This window comes from Prionailurus viverrinus, chromosome D1 (genome assembly GCF_022837055.1).
Source record: "Prionailurus viverrinus isolate Anna chromosome D1, UM_Priviv_1.0, whole genome shotgun sequence".
Taxonomy (NCBI): Eukaryota; Metazoa; Chordata; class Mammalia; order Carnivora; family Felidae; genus Prionailurus; species Prionailurus viverrinus.
In genome coordinates, this window is record NC_062570.1 from 71,454,068 (window position 1) to 71,473,577 (window position 19,510).

At 46.4% G+C, this 19,510-nt stretch overlaps 1 protein-coding gene across 1 annotated transcript; it reads right to left on the bottom strand.

Moving 5' to 3' along the window:
* Positions 1-4,975: 4,975 nt before the first annotated feature.
* LOC125176917 (uncharacterized) lies at positions 4,976-10,045 on the bottom strand (the record flags this gene model as incomplete). Its single annotated transcript, XM_047878844.1, is given in 7 exon segments — positions 4,976-5,846; positions 5,848-5,996; positions 6,069-6,389; positions 6,391-7,517; positions 7,520-8,382; positions 8,384-9,142; positions 9,144-10,045. Coding segments are annotated over 7 exon segments (4,992 nt in total), but the record flags the coding sequence as incomplete, so codon positions are not given.
* Positions 10,046-19,510: the final 9,465 nt, after the last annotated feature.

The following is a 19,510-nucleotide window of genomic DNA, read 5'->3' on the forward strand; positions in this document are numbered from 1 at the left end:
TTTGGCAGCTCCCCAGGTCTGGTGTATGTGACACTATTTCTGGTTTCCCTAGGGTTGTGTGGGTTTTCCTTTGCATTCCTGAGTCATGTCCTGAGCCCAGTCTTCAAGAAACTGAACGATGAATAGTCTTGGTGATGCTCCCTGATCTAGAATCAGCTGTTCTTCTTTTTGAGTCCTTAGTTCTGGCCCCTAAATATTCTACCATCTCCAGAAATCCAGTCATCAGTGATCAGGGACATAACTCTCTAGCAGAGCTGGTCTTACTTGCGAGGTTCTGAGATGGCATCTGGCTATTCGACAGAATCTGTTTGGCATCCAGCTGCCACCTGACAAGCTCATTTTTCTTCCAGTTTTAAATCTCCTGCCAACATTAATGGGTCTTTCAGTAACTTCCTATATCTGGATAGAAGACTAATAGTCTCATTTGCAGAATGGAAATAGTTGACTTGACCTGGATCCAATGTGATCAGCTCATTCAGGCTCATGTTACCTCTTACTTTCCCAGTTCCCTTGTTCATCTCACAGAGTCTTGTTTATTTTTAGAGATGTGATATATTCTAAGGAAAGTTTTTTTAAAATCTGGATTAGGTTAGACCATAGCCCTCCTGTGCCTACTTTAAGGATAGCATTTGTCACAATGGGTTCTAATTGCTTTTTTCCTACGTGCCACAAACACTTAATCTACTGGACACTATGTTAAGTGTTACAGTGGAGAACAAAATGGATGCAGTTACTGTGTGAATGGAACTTTTAGTCTAAGGGGGTATAGACATTAATAAAATAATTATGCTAATAAATGTGTAAACTACAACTGAAAGAGTGATCGGAGAGAAAGGTGTCTGTACTCTTCGAATTAATATAACCTAGACTCAAGGGGTGGTCGTCTGTGAAGGCTTCCTTGAGGAAGCAATGCTTAGCCGAACTGAGAGAAGAGTTGGAGTTAATTGAAAAGAGGGAAGATATGGGGACTCTGGACATGGAAACAGCAGGTGGAAAAGCTCTGTGGTAGGAAGAAGGTGCACATTCTGACAAATTAGAAGAATGCCAATGTAACTAGAACTTAGAGTGAGAGGGAGAGCATAGTGAGAAATGAGAATGGAACAATAGTAACTTGGTAGACTATATTAAGGGTTTTGTTGACTATCTTTATGAAGGCACAAAATTATACCTACAATCTTCCTAGATCTACAGATCAGCCAAGCTCTCCAGGAAGTCTAAAAGTACCTCTTTATGGAAACAATCTTATTGTCCTGGCAAGCCTGAGTAGGAGAGATGAAACCCAGATTTATAGTTCTTGGCTCCAGGCCCTGCCAGAGATAAGCACAGGACCTTTGTTACCTCTATCCATCACTTACATGCAGCAGCTGCTACAGGAATATCCAGAAAAGTTTTTACCAAGAACAAATATCTGAGGATCTGGGGCACCTGGGTGGCTCAGTTGGTTAAACATCCGACTCTTGATTCCAGCTCAGGTCATGATCTCACGGTTCATGAGTTTGAGCCCTGCGTGAGCCTCAGTGCTGGTGGTATAGAGTCTGCTTGGGATTCTTTCTCCCTCTCTCTTGCTCTCTCTCTCAAAATAAATAAACTTTAAAAAAAATGTCTGAGGAGCCAAATAATTGAAGAGCCTTACTCCCAACCCCAGAGATATTCTTGAGAATGAATAGTTAATCATCTAGGATGGATCCAGGTAATGAGATGGCTCTTAGAAAGTTAAGTCAAGTCAACCTAGGAACTTCAGAGTAAAGAAAATATGATTTGCTTTACATCCTCACAATTACTAACCATTCCTTCCTTCAGAGATGTGGTCTCAGTCATAGCAAATTCTACCTGGAGAGTTGGCCCAATGATGAATCTCTTGAGAACCAAGTGAAGCAGGAGAGCTGAGCAAGTGAATTCTCTGGAGGAATTTTCTAAGAGAGTGATCTAAAGATAGAATGAACTACCTCTGAAGATAGTGATATCCAAATTTCAAAAATAAGCTAGAAGACCATTTGGAGTGTTATAGAGGAGATTCACACATGTGGGTTGGTCTACATGAGCTTCTTCCCACCTTGAGAATCTTAGAGGCAGAAAGAATAATGTAAACAAGTAGCTATAGGATGGAGAGTATTGAGAACTCAGAGAGAGATAAGAGGTGTTGGTAAAAATCATTCAATCATGGGAAAGAACAGAAGGACTTAGTTTTGTTTGGAGTAGAAGTAGCCTATGGCATTGCACATAATCTTACCTGGGCTTGGGAACCAGGGGAAAGAATTCTGGTATTGCATCCTTTCTGAAAACTGTGGTTTCCAACTTGAACTCAGGTCTCTATATCTAGCCACATGCCCTGAATATGATATCCATATTTGGGGTTTGAAGTACAGTTATTGTGGTTTGAATGGATATTACTTATCCACAGCTGTGTAACAAATTACCTAAAAACTTAGCAGCTCAGAAGAACAAATATGTATTATCTCACACAGATTCTGAAGGTATGCTATCTGGGAGAGGCTCAGCTGGGTGGTGCTGGCTCAGGGTCTCTCTCGAGGTTGCAGTCCAGCTCTCGGCTGGATCTAGAATCATCTCTAGGCTCCCGTGGGGCTGAAGAAGCCATGTCTGAGCTCTCTCACTTGGTTGTTGACAGGCCTCCATTCCTTGACACATGGACCCCTCCACAGCCTGCTGTTGAATTGAGTGGCCTCATTTCATGGCATCTGGCTTCCCACGAAGGAGAGACTCAAGAGGGAGAGAAGTGTGAGCAGGTGAGTGAAATGGCGCTCCAAAAGGAAGCAGGACTTCTATCTAGAACACATTAAGATCTCTTACAGCTCAAGAAGATAATGTACTCAATTAAAAATGGGCAAAATAGTGGAACTGGAACTTCACAAAAGAAGGTAAACAAACGGCTAATACATACATGAAAAGATCCTTGATTATCACCAGTCATTAGGGGGGAAAATTAAAATCTATAATGAGGTACTGCTATAATGAGAATGGCTAAAATTAAAAAGGCTGAAAACATCAAGCCTTGTCAAGGGTGTGGGGAGCAAGGCAAATGATCATAAGTTTCTGCTGGGAGAGTAAAATGGCATGGTCATTTGTAAGCTGGCATAGTCTATTTAGTTAAAACAGGCATTTACCATATAATTTCTAGCTAATTGTCCAAGAGAAATGACTTCAACTGTTCATGAAATACTTGTACATGAATATTCATAAGTGTCATGCATAACAGCTGAAACTGGAAATAATACATGTGTCCACCCAGCAAATTGTGGTATATAATGGAATACTATTTAACTACCCACCCCAATCCTTGAGCCAATTAATATCCAATTAACACCCCAAATAGTTATATCTGATATATGCGGCAATATAAATAAATCTCCCAAACATTATGCTGAGTGAAAGAACCTAGATATAAGAGAGTACATACATATCTATCTGTAGAGAAATGAATCCAGAGAGATAGAAATCACATCAGTGACTGTGTGAGGCATAGGGATTTGGGGAATATTGGCTGCAGAATGACAGGAAAAACATTCTGGGATGATGGAAACATTTATACCTTTTGTTGTGATAATTACATAGGTTTTATGGAATACTTTAGGTAAAACTCATGGAAATATAAATCATGTATATAATTTTATATTCTATAATTTCACCTTATGAAAGTTGATTTTAAAAGTAAGAAAAAGCTTATAATACATAAACTAAATATTTTTAGGAATGCAAGGGATAATTCACAAAAATTAAATAATACTTGGAAACTTTATTGCCCTCTCTTTGTCTTTGCAAGATCAACTACCCAGGCAAAAATAATATATAAGAATATTATAATTATTTGCTTTAATTACATATCCATAGCTAGCTAACTAGATACTGATATAAAAGTTGTTACCTCAGGAAATGTACTCTATTTTCTGTTATTTAAAACATTTGTAGGAAAGGATCACATCCTAGACCTGATAGAAAATCTTAAAATTTCCCAGGCAAAAATAGATCACTCTGTATCAAACCTCAATGCACAAAACCTGGAACTACATAAGTGAACGATAATTTTAAAAGCTATTTAAAATTTTAAATTTCTCTACTAAATTACTTTTGAGCTAAAGGTAGATATCAAAAGGAAAATTAAAGACAATTTTAAGAATGGCAACTTCACATCTCAGAACATGATGAATGGTTAAAGATGAAGTCAGAGAAAAACCTTACAGAGTTTCATTATTTATTTCTTCACTAAATAATATTTATTGAAGGGCTATATGTTATGCCCAGAATTCGTGATCCCCAAATATCGCCAGGGAGCTGAGTCCGATGTAAAAGCAAAAGAGCCTTTATTAGAGCTAGCTCGAGCTCAATCCCCTACCTGCACCAACACAGCACAGCGGTGGGATACCGGGGGGGGGGGGGGGGGGGGGGGGGGGGGGGGGGGGGGAGCCGAGTTTCAAAAGGACAAAGGTTTTATTGGGGCCTAGGGGCAGTTGGTGAGGTAATGGCTATGGCCTCAGCCGATTGGCTGGGGAAGGGTCCGAGTCCTGTTAGGCAGGTGAGGGGGCGGTTACTCAAGGGGAGGAGGTGTGGTCAAGGTGAAGGACACAGAACAAGATGGAGTTGGCCGGCGTAGGCCCACCCTTTCATTCCCCCCCTTGTCATGTAGCTTACGGACCCAATCATGGGACCGGCTGCATTTATGGTGACAAGGGGAACAGAGTTTGGAGGTTTACACAAAGTTCTGGGAAGCAAGTGTCCCTGGGGTGGCTCTAGGAGGTCTGATTAAGTATTGTCCCTGAGCTGGTGTCTATGATCTGCCAGGTGATGTTTGGGGGGGCATGGGGACTCCTGGCAGCATGAGCAATGACAAGCAGAGTTAACAGAGTTACCAATATTAGGTGGGTCAAATGTGCTGTAGCTTGAGCTTGAGCGGGTTGTGTTGGTCCCGACTGATGGCCCATCGCGTGACGAAGTCCTTCCGGATCGAGGAGGGGTCCGCTGGCCGAACGTGGGTGTGATGGACCCAGGTCGCGATGCCGTCTACTTTGAGAGCGGTGGGGGTTGTCAGCACCACGATGTAGGGTCCCTTCCAGCGGGGCTCGAGGGTCTCTCGGTGGTGCCTCTTGACGTAGACCTAGTCTCCCGGCCTGTACTGATGAGGTGTCGGGGTCGGGCGAGCCTCGTAGATGGCACGGAGGCGCGGCCAAATGTCCTCGTGCGCCCTCTGGAGCCCTCTCAAGGAAAGAAAAAGTTCTTGATCTTTAAACTCAGCAATAAGTTCAGCTCGAAGGCTGGGAATAACAGGGGGTGGACTGCCAAACATGATCTCGTAGGGAGTAAAACCCAGAGTGTAAGGAGTGTTTCTAACCCGGTAAAGGGCGTACGGTAGGAGAGTCACCCAGTCCCCGCCAGTCTCCATGGTTAATTTGGTAAGGGTCTCTTTTAGGGTTCTATTCATTCTTTCTACCTGTCCTGAGCTCTGGGGCCTATAAGCACAATGTAATTTCCAGTTTGCCCCCACCGCCTTGGCTACTGCCTGTGTTACCTGCGAGATAAAAGCTGGTCCATTGTCCGATCCTACCATGGCAGGAAAACCATACCTGGGTAAAATGTCTTCTAGTAGCTTCTTAGCCACCGTCTGAGCCGTTTCATGCTTGGTTGGGTATGCCTCCACCCAGCCAGAGAAGGTGTCTGTAAATACTAAGAGATATTTTTAACCATACTTTCCTGGTTTGACTTCAGTGAAGTCGACTTCCCATTGGGCTCCCGGTCTGGTGCCTCTGAGCCTGGTTCCTTTTTTATTTGATGTGGCTCTCGCATTGGTGAGTTGGCAGGTCTTGCAGGCAGATACAACTTGCTCTATTGGTGTCCTGTTGGTGAATCTTGATTCCGGCATGTCGGATTAAGTCTTTTAATTTTCAGGCCCCCATGTGAGTAGACCGATGCATGTGCTCTAATATTGAGACTCCGAGCCGGTCTGGCAGCACGAGCTCCTTGTTAGGTGTGTACCACCATCCCTTTATCTCCTGGGCCATGGGGAGTTTCTTGATCCGCTGTAACTCCTCCTGGGAGTATTTGGGCTGGTCTGATAAAACTGGGTCTCCCGGGTCCGTTAGTTGTATGGTCATGGTGGGGACTGAAGTAAGGGCGACTGCCTTGGCTACCTGGTCAGCCTTTCGATTACCTCTAGCTACTGACTTATCAGCTTTTTGGTGCCCTTGGCAGTGGATAATGGCAAGCTTGGCAGGAAGCCATAAGGCCGTAAGGAGTTTAAGTATCTCCTGCTTATTTTTTATAGTCTGTCCTTCTGCCATCAGTAACCCCCTCTCCTGATAAATTGCTCCATGAATATGAGCTGTGGCAAACGCATAACAGCTGTCTGTGTAGATGTTAGAGCTAGAGCCATTTTCTAGCTCCCAGCATCAGCGCCTTGGTGAGGGCTATGAGCTCTGTTCGCTGGGCTGACGTTCCGGAGGGTAGAGCCTCCGCCCATACGGTGTCCGTTTCGGTGACCACCGCTGCACCCGCATACCTGTGTCCGTCTCTCACAAAGCTGCTGCCATCAGTGAACCAAGTAACCTCGGCATCAGGGAGGGGCCGGTCGGTCAGGTCCGTCCGGAATCCATGTACTTGTTCCAGGATTCCCGCACAGTCATGTAATGGAGCACCTAGGTCAGGGTCGGGCAGCAGGGTTGCAGGATTGAGGGCTGCACTGGGGTGGAACCGCACTCGTGGAGGGTTGAGTAGGAGGCTCTGGTAATGAGTCACACGTGTGTTGCTCATCCATCTGTCAGGAGGCTGTTTCAGGACCCCTTCAATGGCGTGTGGGGTCGTGATCCAGATCTCCTGTCCTAGGGTCAGCTTGTCTGCATCCTTGACTAGGAGTGCTGTCGCCGCAATAATTCTTAGGCATGGCGGCCAATCGGCAGCCACTGGGTCTAGTTTCTTAGACAGGTAAGCCACTGGGCGGTTCCAGGGGCCTAAGGCTTGAGTTAGAACCCCTTTTGCTCTTCCCTTATGTTCGTCTACAAAGAGGTGGAAGGGTTTCGTAATGTCTGGTAGGCCCAGGGCTGGGGCACTTAGGAGGGCCTTTTTTAACTGATTAAAGGCAATTTCTTCTTTTTCAGTCCATTTAAATGTTTTCCCCTCTTTGGTAGCTTCATATAGGGGCCTGGCAATCTCAGCTAAACCTGGAACCCAGAGGCGGCAGTAGCTGGCTGATCCTAGGAATTCCCTCACTTCTCTTAGGGAGGTGGGAGTAGGGATCTTTAGGACAGTTTCTTTTCTGGCATCTGATAACCGCCGCTGTCTGCCCTCCAGGATATATCCCAGGTAACTTACCCTCTCCCTGCATATCTGAGCCTTCTTTGTGGATGCCTGGTACCCTAAGGCCCCCAGGGTAGCCAGCAGGTCCTGGGTCCCTCGCTCACAGTCTTTGGCCGGGTTGGCAGCAATCAGGATGTCATCTACGTACCGTAGAAGGGTGAGGCCAGGGTGCTCCCTTCTGTACTCACCCAGGTCCTCATGTAGTGCCTCGTCGAAGATGGTGAATTTTTGAATCCCTGAGGTAGCCGTGTCCAGGTGAGTTGCCCACTGTAGCCCTCCTCCGGATCATGCCACTCGAAGGCGAACAAGGGTTGGCTCTGGGGTGCCAGCGGCAGACTGAAGAAGGCATCCTTTAAATCTAGTACAGTATACCAGACCCTGGAGGGCGCCAAGGAGCTCAAGAGAGTATATGGGTTGGGAACAGTTGGGTGTATGTCCGAGACCCTCTTATTTACTTCCCAGAGGTCTTGTACAGGTCGGTAGTCATTTGTGTGAGGCTTTTTGACCGGCAGTAGGGGGGTGTTCCAGGCAGACTGGCAAGGAACTAGTACCCCTAGGCTTCGTAGTCTCCGGATGTGTGGCTGGATTCCCTTCCGGGCCTCCTGAGACATGGGGTATTGTTTGATCCTTACCGGACTCTCTCCTGGCTTGAGCTCTACCAGGACTGGGGTTCTGTGAGCGGCTAGTCCCATTCCCCCCGTCTCTGCCCAAACCGAGGGGAATTCTTGTAGCCATCTGTCTATATTATCCTCTCTCGGGAGCGCCTCCTGGTGGAGGCGGTATTCATCCTCCAGTTTCATGGTCAGTACCTGGATGGGGTGGCCCTTGCCATCGGTGACCTGAGGCCCCCCTTGTCTGAAAGTTATCTGAGCTCCAATCTTGGTCAGTAAGTCCCGTCCTAACAGCGGGTAGGGGCATTCTGGTATTACCATAAAGGAGTGGGATACCTGGCCCATTCCCAAATCTACTGTTCTTCGGGTAGTCCATGAATACTGGCTCATACCAGTTGCCCCTTGTACCCAGGACTTCTTGCTGGCTAGTTTTCCTTGTGGGGTGTGGAGGACTGAATGTTGTGCTCCGGTTGACAAGGAAGTCAACAGGGGTCCCCTCCACTTTAAGAGTTACCCTGGGTTCGGGGAGAAGGTCCGAACCCCGACTCCCCTAATCACTTAGTTCATCTAGCTCTAGGACTTTTACTCCATCAGTCTTGCTTCCCTTCCCGCCGGCCCTTTTTGGACAATCTCGGGCCCAATGCCCTATCTCCTTGCAGTATGCGCACTGATCCTTCTGCAGCCTCTGCTTCCCCCCCTTGGTGGTTCCTTTACCTTTTCTTGCGTCGTCTGCCAGCTGCCGGAGACGGCGGTCTCGTTCCTCAGGGGAGTCAGCAGTGGTAGCTAGTAGTATTCTGGCCAGGTCTCGAGTCTGCTTACTGTTGGCAGCCGCCATGGCGCGAGCCTGCTTGTCCTCAGGAGGCTCCCGGTTATTATATACCTTTTTCGGCTACCACCAGTAAGTCCTGCAGACTTTTTTCTCCTAGTCTATTTTCTGTAATTTTCTCCTAATGTCTATGGCCGATTGGTTTACAAAGGCCATGATAACAGCTGCCTTGCTTTCCGGAGCCTCTGGATCCATGGGGGTATAGGTACGGAATGCCTCCATGATCCGTTCTAAAAAGGCAGCCGGAAATTCATCTTTTCCCTGTTGTACATTTCCTACCTTGGCCAAATTGGTTGGCTTTCTAGCAGCCATTCGGAAACCCCCCATTAGAGTCTGGCGGTGGACCCGGAGCCTCTCCTTACCTTCTGCCGTGTTGCAATCCCACTGGGGCTGAGTTAAGGGGAGGCTCTATCTGAGCCTGGTGGGTGGTGGGATTCCCGTCTGTGCCCGGAACTAGTTTTCGGGCCCCATTGAGGATTCTTTCTCTTTCTTCAGTCGTGAACAGGACCTGCAAAAGATGCTGGCAATCGTCCCACGTGGGCTGATGGGTAAAAAGAACAGAGTCTAATAAATCAATAAGCCCTGCCGGTTTCTCGGAAAACTTAGGATTCTGAGCTTTCCAATTGTAGAGGTCACTAGTGGCGAAAGGCCAATAGTGATGGGGCTGATTCCCCTCCGCATCTGGGGGTCCGGTGGCTCGCAGGGGCGGAATAGTGGAGTCGGCGGCGGAGGCGGATTGCTCCCTCTGAGCCCTTTGTCTGGTAAAGGGCGGGCTTCCCACTGGAGCGTTTCTGCCTCCTGCTCTGGGAACAGCGTCTGCCTCCCCTGGAGGGGGAGGATGGTGTTCTTCCGGCACCCTAGAGGGGTTATACGGGGGAGGAAAAATTAATTCTTCTTTAGTACCCCCCTGTAAGACAGGGTAGAGGGGTGCTGAAGGCTGGATAAGACTTTTCTTCTTCTTTGTCCCCTGCAAAGCAAGAATGGGTTTTGGCTCTGGAGGGAGCGGGGCTAGGAAGGGCTTAAGCCAAGAGGGTGGGTCTTCTACAAGGTCCTGCCAAGTGATGATGTAAGGGAGCTGATCAAGATGGCCCGTCTTAGGCCGAGAGATGATACTCCTGACTCGGTGGATGGTAGGGAGGTCGAAGGTCCCCTCTGGTGGCCATCCGACATTGAAAGTTGGCCACTCGCTAGAACAAAAAAACTGCAACCGACCCTTTCGGACTTCCACACTGAGGTTGTTAGCTCTTCCCCTCACATCCTTAAAGTGATCAATCATAATACTTAGAGGAGTAGTCTGAGTCTGTCCCATAATGTCAGTCCAGTAAGTCCACAGAACAAAACAGAGAAACACAAAAACAGACAAACAGAGGGCCCCTAGAAAGTCTTCCAACTCCATGGAAGCAAAACTGAAAGCTAGCTTAGACCTTTGAGGGGATTCCACGTCCCTCCAAATACAATGGCCTCACGCTGACCAGCAGGAGCGACCCGCCTCGTCTCGGACCTTTGAGGGGATTCCACGTCCCTCCAAAACAGATGAGGGGATTCCAAGTCCCTCCAGGAAGGGAGAATCGGAACGTCTTCCAAAACTCCCGGCCCGTGGTCCTCCAGTGCGTACACTTAGACCGCGTCGGGCACTACCAGAATTAAATGAGCTCACACAGAAAAGACAGAACAAACAGACAGACACTAACCGTGGCCAGTCAGGCTCTCCGGATCGGGGGTCCCTCGGGGGTCTTGGGGATCCCGGGCCGAGCCCCCAAATGTTATGCCCAGAATTCGTGATCCCCAAATACCGCCAGGGAGCCGAGTCCGATGTAAAAGCAAAAGAGCCTAGCTCGAATAAAAGCTTATTTGCTTTTACATCGGACTCGGCTCCCTGGCGGTATTTGGGGATCATGAATTCTGGGCATAACACTATACTGTTCTAGAATTTTTTTTTTATGCTCCAGGGATATAGATTTAAAAAATTTTAACTTCCTTCATAGAGTTACATGCTAGTGGAAGACAGTGAACAACTCCACCCGCCCCCCCCCCCAAATATGTATAATATCTCATATAATGATAAATTCTTTGGGTAAAATAAGGCTGAATAAAGAGGATGGAGAGTGTTCAGGAAGGAATGCTATTTTGTACAGTGGTCAGGGAAGCCATCTCTGAGAAGGTGATGTTTCAGCAGAGTTCTGCAGGAAGGGAGAGAGTCAGTCATGCAGACTTTGGGGGAAGAGCATTGCAGGCAGAGCAAACAGTAAGTTCAAAGGCCCTCAGGAAGCTGCGAGTGGAGCAGGCAGTGGGTTAGTTAGTTGGCAGGTAGGGAGATCAGAGAAATGATATGGGGTCGGATCACGCAGTACCTCTTGGGCTACTGTAGGATTCTGACTTTTATTCTGAGTGAGATGGGGAGACTGGAAGGTTTTGACCAGGGGATAGACACAATGTGACTTACATGTTTAAAAGATCACTCCAGAGTTGTCTATATAAAGAGGATAGAAACAGGGAGATCAGTTGGGAGATTGTTGTTACAGTTCATGTAAAACATAATGGAGACTTGGATCAGGAAGGAGTCAGCCGGGGGTCGAAGAAGTGGTTAAATACAAGTAATCAAGATAAAATATATGCAGTTTAACTTAATAATTCAACTCAGAAATCAAGGAAGAGACCTGCTCAACAAACTTTTCAACAATTATCTGGGAGAAGGGAATTGAGTGGTCAGCAAAGAGATTAGTGAATTAAAAACAAGGAAATGGTAGAATTGGAAAATATTAAAGCTCAGTCTTGAAAATTTCAATTAAATAGAAATTTCTGGTAAAGTAAGTGAGGGAAAGGAAAAGGGAAAATACAGATATACCGCATCCAGAATGAGAAGAAAAATACAATGTCAAATGTGAAGATTTTAAATTATAATAAAAAAGTACAATTTGCTAATATATGCAAAGAAATTTAAATAACAAATTTCATGAAGATACATGTAAATCAAGGATAGGTAGAATAACAATAGAATAGAATAACCACAGCAGAATTTAAAAACCTTAAGAACTCTGAGAAAACTTAAAACCTAAAGGAACTCTGTAAGAAAGTTTTACAGGTGAATTATATAAAACTTAAAGCTCAGATAGTTTTCATACTCCTTACATTAACCTAAAGCATTAAAAGTTCAAAAGCTTGCAAACTCATTTGATGACATTAGCATAGCCCCAATATTAAACTTAACAATGGTGGTACAAAATCCTTAATAAATCACAAGTGCATTGAATTTGCAAGTGTATTTTAATACATATCCTCTCACCTAGTAGAGTTCATGAAGAAGCAATGTAATGATTTAAGACACCTGACTATGGAGCCAGATAGCCTAGGAACAGGTTTGCATCTTGATATGGATCTGCTATCTGTGTGGCTTTGGTCAACCTGCCTCATGTCCTATATCTCAGTTTCTTCATAAAATGGAACTCTGACACTATTTACTTTATGCAGCTGTAAAGATTAAAGGAGTCAATTCTGTGAATCATTTATTACAGCCTAGCATGTAGTAAGCACTCAAATATATTAAATGTTATTATTAGTTTTTATGCCTGGAAATGTATTATCATTAAGAGGAGAAAAGCCATAAGATTATGTGGTTAGTACCAAAAGATATTTTGATAATATTTTATATTCATTTATGATCTTTAAAAACTCTTGGTAGTATACAATAAGAAGAAAGATACTTTCTTTTTTTAATTTTTTTTTAATGTTTATTCATTTTTTGAGAGAGAGATGGAGACAGAGCGCGAGTGGGGGAAGGACAGAGAGAGGGGAGACACAGAATCTGAAGCAGGTTCCAGGATCTGAGCTGTCAGCACAGAGCCCCATGCGGGGCTCAAACCATGAACTGGGAGATCATGACCTGAGCCGAAGCTGTTAACTGACTGAGCCACCCAGGTGCCCCAAAGAAAGATACTTTCTTAAGATGATGAAGAAGTTCCATTTGAAATCAATAGCCTTCATCATCAAGGGTACCTATTATCATTTTTTTTAAAATTTTTTTTCAACATTTTTTATTTATTTTTGGGACAGAGAGAGACAGAGCATGAACGGGGGAGGGGCAGAGAGAGAGGGAGACACAGAATCGGGAACAGGCTCCAGGCTCTGAGCCATCAGCCCAGAGCCTGACGCGGGGCTCGAACTCACAGACCGCGAGATCGTGACCTGGCTGAAGTCGGACGCTTAACCGACTGCGCCACCCAGGCGCCCCCCTATTATCATTTTTATCTTAACATTGTCAGGAAGTTCTACATGACACAAAAAGAACAAAAATGTGAACTAAGATTTACTATTATTTACAGATGACACAATTGTCTACCTAGAAAACCCAATGCCATAAAAAATCCAAACTGCAAATTCTAACTTTCTTCTGGAAGAATAAATGTGTAAAAATTGCCAAGAGCATTTTGAAAAAGAGAAGTATAAAGTACCTTTGTTCTACTAGTAATAAAAGTGTATTACTAACATAGGTGATTATCAATACAGGAGAAAAGGGCAGAAGAATATTAGCATGTAAGAGTAGTGTTACAAATCAATATGAGACATATTGGCTTATTTAATAAATGGTTTTGTGAAAAGTAGTCATAATCTTATTATTAATAAACTCTATCACCCCTTTGTGGTTGTAAACACTGTATGTTTTCTTAAATCTATCATATCGTCAGGGGGTATTTGCAGAGCCAACTTTGAACCATGCATTTTGGAGGGGATTCCGAAAGCTAATGGCTAATTGAGTGGTGTACATTATTAATTCCATAGTAAAAATTCTTGATATACATATTTCACCTGCAGTTTGGTCAGTTTTTGTTCCACATAATTTGAGGCCAGGTTGTTGAATACATGTGTCTATTATCAATATATCTTCTTGCCATTTGGTTCTTTTTCCCATTATATAACACCTTTCCATTTCTAATAAGTTGTTTTTTTGCCTTGAATTCTATTCTAATCATATATTATGAACTTACTTCAACTTATCTTCTACTACCCATTTGTTTTAATTAATTCTGAGTCCTTTTGTTCTGAATGTTTCTCTTGTGGAAAAAACATTTTGGATCCTTTAAAATGATGCAGCCTGATAGTCTTGGCTCTTAATTGATGACTTTAATATACCACTATTCTAAAGCTATATGAGTATTTATTACTGACGTCTTTTTCTCAATTGTGCATTTGTTATATATTTTGGGGGTCTTTTTCCTACTATCCATTGAGCAGAACAGATCCTCTTTTTGTATTTAAAATTTATGTGTTTGAAATAATTTACGGTAGTTGCTTTAAAACAAAAGACCCATATTTAAGGCGTTTTTTCCTACTAAACACAAATATAATGACCTATTCATTCATATATACTATTCATTCATTAATATATACTAACAGTGTAGCTTATACAATGAAACAAAACCTTCTAGGTGCTGGCTATACCCCTCTTATTGACATTTCCTTCCCACCCTGAAAAGTTACTTTTTTTTAAAGTTTGCTTATTTCTTGAGAGAGAGAGAGGGAGGGAGGGAGGGCATGGGAGTGAGGGGAGGGGCAGAGAGAGGAGAGAGAGAATCCCAAGCAGACTCTGTGCTGTCAGGGCAGAGCCAGATGTGTGGCTCAATCTCACCAACTGTGAGAACATGACCTGAGCCAAAAACTAGAGTCAGATGCTTAACTGAGCCACCCAGGTATCTCAGTGTCACAGGGAGTACTGGAAATGCAGAGAAATGAACCCAGATCTAGGGGTTTCAGCTACTGGGAGTCTGTTCTTTCTCCAGACACTGGAGGGGGCACATTCTCTAGAGCAGATATATATATATATATATACATATATATACATATATATATGTATATATATATACATATATATATATATATGTATATGTATATATATATATATATATATGTATATATATATATATATATATGTATATATATATATATATATATATATATATCCACGATAGGCCCACAGAGAGTTAAAGTGAGGACTGCACCCGTGCAATACCCAGTTTTCCCTCTCCCATATGATGGTACAAGGGCAGCCACCTTTCTGAAGTCATTACACTGCTCAAGCTCAAGTTCGCTGTGGTGATGGCAAAAGGCTTCGGAGCCCATACTGGTGGGACTGAAGGTGTTTTTCACCACATGCTCAGCTCTGGCTACCAAGCCTGCCAACTGATGGATCACACAGGAGGCAGAGTTGCAGGAGCTTTTCCGGGCAGTGATGGCTGATTTGCAGGATGGAGGGAAAGAGGCCCATCAGTGAGGCTATCTAAGAGAGATCCCATCTGCCCCATGGGTTACTCATGGTAAAATTGCTGCTCTGAGAGGCACCAGTTAACGTTACATCTATCCTCAATCACAATTATCACTGCAGAAATACACAGGCTCTTGGGTAAAATGCCATGATCACTCCCACAGACATTCCCAGGGGTGTCAGAAAACCCAAGGTGGCTCCGGGTGAGTGGCCATGGAACACAGAGCTGTAACAGCCTGTCTTTCCTATATAAATAAACTGCAAATCAAGTAAGGCTTATGAGACACAGAGAATTATGGCCCTAAACTGATCCTAACACGAGGATTGTCTGGAAGTCACATCCCACTCAAAGGCATCATATATCCCTTGTTAGAAATACAAAAATTCCCCGACTTACCTGGAAGAAAAGGCGATTTTACAGCGTTGGGTCCCCGAGGTGCTTACTGTTCTTTACTGCTCCTGTTCTTCCTACTTGAGGTTGGTCCAAGGACTAGCTACTCCACCCTGCACCCAGTTACCACAGGGCTGAGGCTACTTCTAAGCACAGGTCCCTGAATCTGGGAAGCCTGTGGTGTGGGCCAGAGCAATAACCACCACCGCTCAGGTCTTTTGAGAAATATACTTTTATTCCCCATCGGCAAACACATTCACAAGCAGGACTGAGAAGCCGTGCTGTGATTCCTCAGGGGAAGCACAGGGCTGCCCCCCATCTCTTCCTGCGTGATTCTCTTCTGGCCTGTTCCTCTTGCTCTCCTCCCATCTGAGGTGCCAGACATCCACTGCCATAAAGAAAGCCACCGATACCAGCAACCCGAGAGGACCACACGTATCATGATATAGGAAGGAAGGAAGAAAGGACATTAGAAAAGAGAGGGAGGGGTTTAATAGGCATCCTGGGTCATGCCATCGTGAGGGCCGTGGTCTCTGTCCAAGCTGCTGGCCATGACCCTTTTCTTGCCGGGTGCTCCGACCCCAAATGCAGTCTGAGGGAACGTGTGAAACTTGTTGAGGTCCTGTGTGTATGTGCCCAGCACACAGGTGCTCAGATTACTGCACCGCTTAGCTCGGAAGCTGTCCAGGCTGCAGGGAAAAGACATGAGACATGCCAGGTGGTACCATGCACCAGGGTCTGCCCCTGTGGCGATCGCCCAGAAGGTTAGACCAGGGAGGGGGCACTCTGAGTGGGGGCAGGAGGGGCAGGCAGGAGGGCAGCTCACACATCCTCCATTAGGAGAACTCCGAGGTTTGCTGAGCCAGGGCAGCGTGGGGCAGGGTTGCAGCGGGGAAGGGGTGCCCTTTCCTAGCCTTCCGCATGCCGCTCAGTCCTTCTTGCTCTGCAGAGAGGTCCTTAGGGTAGATGCAGGTGCAGTACATGCCAGGCAGTGCCGGGGCTGGCGTGAGCTCCAGGCTCAGGGGACACGGGGAGGTGGGGCTGGGGAAGGGTGTCTGGCCCCATGACAACATGCACGTCTCCACAGATCCTACACATCTCAAGCCTCCAGACCTACCTCAGGTACTGCTTTACCTGACCCCACCCTCTGCAAGGCCTTTGGCTTCACCTTGCAAATGTGCAATGAAGGCTCCATGTGGATGTGAGAGAACATCAAGTGCAGGTTTACAAAGAGAAACCAATTTCTAAAATCTCCTGGGATCTGTTAGGTCCATCTGCTGGCCTCACACTTACCAGTCCTAACTCCTCCAATGCTGGGAAGTCTCCTCAGTGCTTTCAGACCAGTTTCCGGAGGGAGGGATTTCATACCTTCCCCAGTTGCTTTCAGAAATGGATCTTTTTACATGTGGTCTAACCATCGTCTCTGTGTGGGACCTCTGTTTTTAGCGGTGCGTGAGAATAGCTGGGCCCCAGGCCGAGGAGAGCCATGGCAGTGTGCTGGCCTCCTGTCCAGCCGTGTTCTGTCTTACCTCTTAGGATATGCCTTCCTTGGCAGGACAGGAGGGAGGGGATGCCCTGAGCCAAGTGGAGTGGGGATCCTCACCTGCTGTTTGCTAAGTTGTCCCAATGGCGGGCAGTCACAGCCTGCGCCCACATCCCCAGCACTTCAGTCGTCCTCTAGAGAGCAGAGAACGCTTGCAGGTACTGAAGAGTCCCTGCGGACACTAACACTCACATTCAAAGATTTCACACACACAAACTCATTTCTGTCTCCAAATCATGTGCCCACTCCCCAGAGCTCAGGCAGGCACAGGGGTCTGACACAGGGGACACCCTGTGAATTCTCTCTGAATCGCAGCCCAGCCTGCCTCCGAGTCTCTCCCCCATAGGATCGCGTGCACACAAGGCATGATGCTGATCTGCTCTCATCAAATTGCACTCACTCTCAATTTTCAAAAAATATTTATTTTGGGGAGAGCACAAGCAGGGAAGGGATAGAGAGATGGGGACAGAGGATTCGAGGTGGGCTATGCGCTAACAGGAAGACAGCATTGAAACCGATGCGGGGCTCGAACTCACAAATCGGGAGATCGTGACCTGAGCAAGAGTCGGATGCTCAACAGACTGAGCCTCCCTGTGCCACCGCACTAACTCCCAATTTTAAGCGTGCTCTCTAACATGCAATTATTCAGCACCAGATCCTCTCCGGGACCTATCCCAACTGGAGGGTTTTAGGACCCGCCCACCTGATCTTTCACTCTTCTCCTGCCCGGAGGTCCAAGGTCCTGACTTCCTGCCCTCGGCACGGAGAGTGCCGAGAAAGCGGCTTCTCACTGTTCCGAGGATCTCCGGATGTGAGCGAGCAGCGCGTCCAAGCCTCAGCCTCTACACACTTTCCCAGCGCGGCAAGCATAACCGTGGCGGCAAGTCTGGTATTCCAGCCACAGTGGGTAGGGACTGCATCACGGGCTGTGGCGGGCAGGCAGAGACCCCAGTTAGGTGGTTTTCCCAGGCAGAGCAGAAATCCTGCCCGGGTACATCCTATGTGATCTGGGCAACGTACCCGGGCAACGGTGCATCCCTAGCCTCAGTCCCCAGAAGACTTGCGTTTCATAGAACATACCTGCCTTCTGCCACGTCTCTTTCCCTTCCAGTTTTGTGCCTCTGTGTTGGGGACACCTAACTTCCAAGATGCTCTATTCAGCATTCCTTGCTCTTAACTCCTGGTGGTGCCCCCAACGTGAAGGAGTAAGTTCGCGACTAGGGAATTGGGTGGCTAACAATCACTCTCCTCAGGGCAGACTGGTAGGGCAGCAGGTTCTTCCTCCTCATGTGAGCTACAAAACTGTTCTCTTCTGAGTCCATCCCTGATTTACCAAGTAAATTCAAGGAAATTTAGACCATCGTGTGTGCAGATTGCTATCTTATCTCCAGGTATCCCTAAATCCTCTCCCAACTTAAGGGTAATATATAAATCGCCAAGGAAGGGGCACCTAAGTGGCTCAGTTGGTTATGTGCAGGGGCTCTTGGTTTCGATCAGCTCAGGATCTCACGGTTCCTGAGTCCCCGTCTTTGGCCTCATAGCCACGACCTCAGCTGGGGGAACGATAGCAATGTCTCCTCCCTGCTGTCAGTTTCTGAGTACACAGGCTCTTGACTGGACACTGAGCCCAGCACCAGGTCCCACAAGATCCATCTCCCACAAAGCCCTGAACACTGCTGCCTGGAAGCCTGGGGGAACAAATCAAGGAAGTGCATTCTCCAAGAAGTTTAGAAGATCAACAGCCAACAACTTCCTGATCATCTTCTGAGCCAGTTCCAGCCCCTTTCACACAATCAGGGGACCCCTACAGCCATCACCGCCATGGTGGAAGGTATCTGCCAGTACAACTAAGACTACAGGTGCCTCACAGGTACCTCACTCAGATCCCTGACAAGACCTTGTCCATGAGCGTAGCGGATGCCTTCACCATAGGGGCACCTCCGACACAGGACACAGTAAGACCCCCTACACACCCCTCTCAAGAAGAACCATGGCACCCCTAGTACCCGCATTGTAGGTAGTCTGCGGGCTGTGCCCCAAGCGATCTGACCGATGCCCTCGTGGACGACAGACTGAGGACAGTCAGTTGGTATTTCTGGGTCCTGTGTGTCACCAATTTTGGATGGGGCTGGAATCCCCACTAACTTTCGTCCTGTCCTGCCTTGTTAGCTGAGCTGGGAATTTTCAGCGAGTCAGGGATAACCTCAGTCCCGCTGACTATCCTCTCATTCTCCTTGCACGAAATAATTTAAAGAGAGAAAATAAATCCAAAACCATTTTCTACTGAGCTACATGCCTGATTATCAAGTGAAAGCAAGGAACACGTTCAGACCTTTCTGTGTGCAGATGGCTTAAACTGAGACAGGCAATCCTTGAAACTTCTCTGGGCTTCTTGTGGGACCGCCTGCACACACAGCCTGACAACGATCTGCTCTCATCATACCTGCACTAACTCTCAATTTTAAGCGCACTCCCGAAACACAGTTATGCAGCACCTCAACCCTCTCCAGGACCCAACCCACCTGGAGGCCTTTAGGACCCCTCCACCTGATCTTTCTTCTCCAAGCTCGCCGGGAAGGTCGGA